The 5,265-nt window shown below is 41.5% G+C and overlaps 1 protein-coding gene across 11 annotated transcripts; it reads right to left on the reverse strand.

Annotated features, from left to right (window-relative positions):
* Positions 1–1,529: 1,529 nt before the first annotated feature.
* On the reverse strand, positions 1,530–3,362 carry LOC102145583 (uncharacterized). Of its 11 annotated transcripts, none has more exons than XM_065531568.1 (2): positions 3,181–3,362; positions 1,530–3,045 (listed from the first exon to the last, which is right to left on the reverse strand). In XM_065531568.1, the coding sequence occupies exons 1-2, from the start codon at positions 3,303–3,305 to the stop codon at positions 2,610–2,612; spliced, it is 561 nt and encodes a 186-aa protein (XP_065387640.1). In that variant the 5' UTR covers positions 3,306–3,362; the 3' UTR covers positions 1,530–2,609. The 11 variants fall into 11 exon arrangements, with proteins under 11 accessions (XP_065387640.1, XP_065387633.1, XP_065387639.1 ...); XM_065531561.1 differs by having other exon boundaries at positions 1,530–3,114; positions 3,160–3,362; XM_065531567.1 differs by having other exon boundaries at positions 1,530–3,015; positions 3,136–3,362.
* Positions 3,363–5,265: the final 1,903 nt, after the last annotated feature.

Here is a 5,265-nt window from a genome sequence, read left to right on the forward strand (position 1 = left end):
GACTCCAATTTATATGTATCTTAGACTTTTCACTATGCTCTAAGTGTGTCTTATGCTATTATCTCTATTTTAAAACTTTTGTTCCCTCTATATTCCACTGTGAATATTTTCTACTTCCATTTTGCTATTCCTCTCTTCTGTCTAATCTTCTGTTAAACTTATTTAATGAATTCTTGGTTTCAGTTTTTGAGATTTTTGGTTCTAGAATTTTCACCGAACTCTTTAAAAGTAGATTCTACTTCTTTAATAAAATTTACATTTTTAATCTATTATTTCAAATATATTAATTGTAAGTATTCTAAAGTCAGTGTTAGTACCTATATATAGATCATCCTTGGCTCTGTTTCTATTTTCTTTTCTTCTTGATTTTGCTCATTTAGCCATTTTTTTTGGCATGCATGGTAATTTTTTAAATTGAATGCCAGAGATTCAGAAATTATATATGAAAAACTGTAGAGGCTGGAGGTGATCTTGTCTTTCACCTGAAGGAATTTAATTTTTTTCTGAGACCATGGTCCCTCAAATACTGTCTGCATAAGTGAACTCCCAATGCTCATAAACAACTGTTTTCTTAGTTTTGTCTAATTATTAGAGTCATTCCTACAGAGAGGTTGAATCTTCTATCAGTTACACAACTGGAACTGAAATTCTGTCCTTTAATTTTTTTTAATTATACCTTATGTTCCAAGGTACATGTGCACAACCTGCAGGCTTTTAGATAGGTATACATGTGCCATGTTGGTTTGTTGCACATACCAACTCGTCATTAACATTCGGCATTTTTCCTAATGCTAGCCCTCCCCCAGCCTCCCACCCTCCAACAGGCCCCAGTGTGTGATATTCCCCGCCCTGTCCAAATGTTCTCATTGTTCAATTCCCACCTATGAGTGTCCTTTAATTTTTCAAGTGACCACTCTTTCCTTCATCGGGATTTTGGACCTTGCACTCTACTAGTTGTTGTCTTACTTCTCTGGTGATTCCTTTGCAGTCTCCTGTGGTTTCTGTTGCTTTGTTTTCAATTTACAAGTGATGGAGTGTCCCACAGCTCAGGGCATAGATGTCTTTTTCTCAGACACTTATTCCCTATGACCAGGAAGCCACATTCAGTCCCACGGCATTCAAAGTCCCATTTCATATGCTGAGACCAACTGAAGGTTCATTTAATTTTCACCTACTTTCTCTGACCCATCAGGAGTTGTGTGCTGTAAGTGATGTGGAGGAATAATGCCCCTACACAGTTTAAATTATTGTTTGTTCATGTAGTAGAACCTATTGAAGTTAAAGATTCATGATTCAATACCACTGCATTATTCATTGGACCTTCAACTCCTAGAATATGTATTTAGTACAGAACTTTCTAACTGTTTCTCCTGCTTTTACTAGCTTCAATTGATGTAAAATTTATTTTCACCATTTTCCCCTAGGATGGAGTTTATAGGCCATATTCTGGGTTTACCTAAGAACCAAACTAGTCTGTTAGTTCGTTTCTTCTAAGTCCCCATATTTCTCTATGAAAATTCATTTTTGTGGAATTTATTGAACAAGACCATGTGCCCTAAGACCATGCTATTAAATACACATCACAGAAAAGTCATTAAGGTAGGAAAAATATTAAAATTTGAGTATTTTACATTTTCTGCAATTCCCCAACTTCTCAGAAGATTAATTTTCCCTAAAGGTAATTACTTTGTTGTTAGTGGATGGAGATGAAATTAAAGCAACTGAGAGTGTAATAAATTGAATTACATGAGAGATGGATAAACCCTAAAGAGTAGCCTCTGGTTTTACAAGAGTGGGATAAAAGAGATGAGGGCAGAACAAGATGACAGGATCAGCGGGCATGGGTGGAGGAGGAAAATGGAAGAATAAAGCAAATAAGAGAGGAGTGGGGTTGTAGGGAAAGATACACTTTCAAAAATATTTAAGAAAATTTAGCTGTGGGATAGAACCCTTCTCTATATTCATAAAAAAACTTAACTAAAAATCTTTATTTTTCTTCAATACTTTTGGAAGCATCCATGTATTGCCGTTGTTTATTTATTTTTTAAACTCATTACATGTTGGGATTTTCTTGAAGGTGAGAGCAAGAATAGGATTCGTTCAGTTATGTTTTGGGTGTAATTTCTCAGGAACTAAGGACAATCATTACAAAGCAACACAAAAAGAACATTGTATTTCTATGCGACAAAGGTGGAGTTTTATTCAGAAGCAGAAAAAAAAAGATACAGAAACATTGCTGTAAAAGGAAATACAGGGTGAAAAAATCAGACTTTCAAATCTGAGAGTGAGACATCCTTGCCCTGAGTAACCCTGCAAGAATTTCCACGTTTGGGACAGAAGAACTTGGTATCCATAAATACAAATATAGGGTATAAAACTTGATAAATTCTATTAATTTCTTGCTGTAAATAACATCTAATTTCACACTTGGGTTAACGTGGGGAACATATATTCTAGATGTATATCCAGGACATATATCCTAGATATATGTCCAGTATATGGACACACAGTTGGTGGGAATGACCTCTCCTGAGTTGTCTATGAGATGCACAAGGTCTGCTTCTGTGATAAGTGAGCTGAAGGGGAGGAGACAGGTTCAGGAAAGGAGCTCAGCAGCAAGAGGAGGCACAGCACAAAGGGCGGGGGCAGGTGGAGATGACACAGGTTGGGCGATAGCAAGTGGTGTGGCAGGAGACTCGGCCACAGACTGGACGCAGGCAGCAGCAGGGGCGGCAGCAGCTGGATTCACAGCAAGAGGGACGGCAGCAGCTGGAGATGCAGCAGCTGGGGCGGCAGCAGGTGGGCTGGCAGCACACAGACTGGCAGCACTGGGGCCTGCAGCAGCTGGACACACAGCAGCTGGGGCGGCAGCAGCTGGAGATGCAGCAGCTGGGGCGGCAGCAGGTGGGCTGGCAGCACACAGACTGGCAGCACTGGGGTCTGCAGCAGCTGGACACACAGCAGCTGGGACGGCAGCAGCTGGAGATGCAGCAGCTGGGGCGGCAGCAGGTGGTCCTGCAGCAGGTGGTCTGGCAGCACTGGGGTCTGCAGCAGCTGGACACACAGCAGCTGGGGCGGCAGCAGGTGGTCCTGTAGCAGGTGGTCTGACAGCAGCTGGGGCGGCAGCAGGTGGGCTGGCAGCACACAGACTGGCAGCACTGGGGTCTGCAGCAGCTGGACACACAGCAGCTGGGGCGGCAGCAGGTGGTCCTGCAGCAGGTGGTCTGGCAGCAGCTGGGGCGGCAGCAGGTCTCCAGGCCACAGCCCTGGTCAGAGCAGACAGAGCCACAACAGGAGCTGACCATGGTGTCAGAGGGTGGAGGTTCTGGGTGGGTTTCCAGGAGAGTGAGTTTCGTGAGTTTGAGAGTCTTCCTTGCTACATGGCCCCTTTTATACCCAGCTGAGGAGCCTTTGTGATTATGAGAAGATTATTTCCTTGTTTTTGTTTATATGACACAAATGCAATTACTAAACCATATTATTGTGTTTTTCTAGTAAAAAATCCCGTTATATAGAAAATGATTATTTCCTTTTTCTCACCCTGGTGTTCCCACATGAGTCAACTCTTGTTTTCCTTTTCTTGGTTTCAGTGTCACATGACTTCAGTCTCTGGGTATCATGTGACATGGGAGGGCCACTGTCGCTTGTCTGTTTCTCATCTTGATATCATTTTGGGAGAGCTTCTGATTGGGCTAAGGCCTCGTGGAGAAATGCATGTGTCAATCATCTGGAATGCTGACAGGAAAAAAGAAAGTATGCTCCTGTTTTTAAGTGTGAGAAATTAGGAAGCTTATGATTCATTGTATGTATCCTGGGTGGTCATTGAGCTAACCAAATGCCTAGGTCATTGCGAGCTGTGTTAATTCTCATCACTTGGGTACACCTTGAAACAGTTAGTAGTGACTCACTGTTTCTAAGGAACAAGGCGTCATCTGGGCTTGAGTTGTGTCTGTCTGCAAAAGTGTCCTGCAGGCTGAGGTAGAGTAAAGTGGATCATAGTTTTTGATCTGCCTTTTTAAATATCAAAATGTGTAATTGTTATGCCTTATTGACATTTTGTTAAAATCTTTTTCATATATTCTGAGCTAAAACATCTAGCAGGGTTTTTTTTAGTATCACTTATTTCTAAGATTTTTTAGAAGCATCGAGAAGAATATAAAAGACATATTCTTTAACTTATAGATACTTATGTAACTGTGGACCTCAATTTTAGAAATCACCCACTTTCTCTTCCTTTCCTCCACTCTCACCTCTTCATTCCTACCCTCTCTGCACACTCCACTCTGATAATACTATCTAATATCTTATCTAATTATAATCTTGCTTAAGAAATTCCAGAGGCTAATCTTGAAACAAACCAGGCACAGAGCCCTGAGGAATCCTCTCGCTTAGGGGGAATCTTGAACAATTTAGTCCACTATCATTGGGCTGAAGTCAAAATAATGCCACCAAACCTCTGGACACCCAAGATAGCCATTGGAACAAGACACACAGACTCAGCACCCTGCACCATCCCTGCATGTCTCCCATGCCAAGTTTCCCTTTCAAAATCCTATGGCAAATTTAAAAATTTAAGATGGCACTTTAGAATGCTAGTTCACTAGTTAAAGTATGTCAATGAGATATATCTTGGGGTGAAATGTTTTTATTTCCTTCACTTAGCATTCTTCTAGTTATTCTTTACTGGTTAGTTCAAATGCCGTTTTTCTCCAATATCTTTCTCGGCCTCACACAAAGCAGGGTTATCTTCTTGGTTTACTGGCTCTCCAACTAGAACTACCTTTCCTTTCACCAGCCCTTACCTCTTATGCATTAGCTATCCAGCAGCAAGCAGCTGAACCTGGGTCCAGTTACATTTACACAGAAATTGCATTCATAACGAGTTTTAATTAATTAATTAATTAACTTATTTTTTGACATGGAGTTTCACTCTCGTTGCCCAGGCTGGAGTGCAATGACACGATCTCAGCTCACTGCAACCTCCGCTTCCCAGGTTCAAGTAATTCTCCTGCCTCAGCCTCCCAAGTAGCTGGGATTACAGGCATGTGCCACCACTCCCAGGTAATTTTGTATTTTTAGTAGAGATGAGGTTTCACCATGTTGGCCAGGCTGATTTCAAACTCCTGACCTCAGGTGATCCACCTACCTCGGCCTCCCAAAGTGCTGGGATTACAGAAGAGAGTCACCATGCCCGGCCCATAAAGAGTTTTTAAATAAAAGCCTCACATGATTATGGTCCTAAATAAAGGGTCTTCTTTAGAGCCA

This window comes from Macaca fascicularis, chromosome 16 (genome assembly GCF_037993035.2).
Source record: "Macaca fascicularis isolate 582-1 chromosome 16, T2T-MFA8v1.1".
NCBI classification, from domain to species: Eukaryota; Metazoa; Chordata; class Mammalia; order Primates; family Cercopithecidae; genus Macaca; species Macaca fascicularis.

What these genes read in the sequence shown, in the direction of transcription:
- LOC102145583 (XM_015438472.3), bottom strand. Translation starts at nt 3,305, where the DNA reads ATGGTCAGCTCCTGTTGTGGCTCTGTCTGCTCTGACCAGGGCTGTGGC.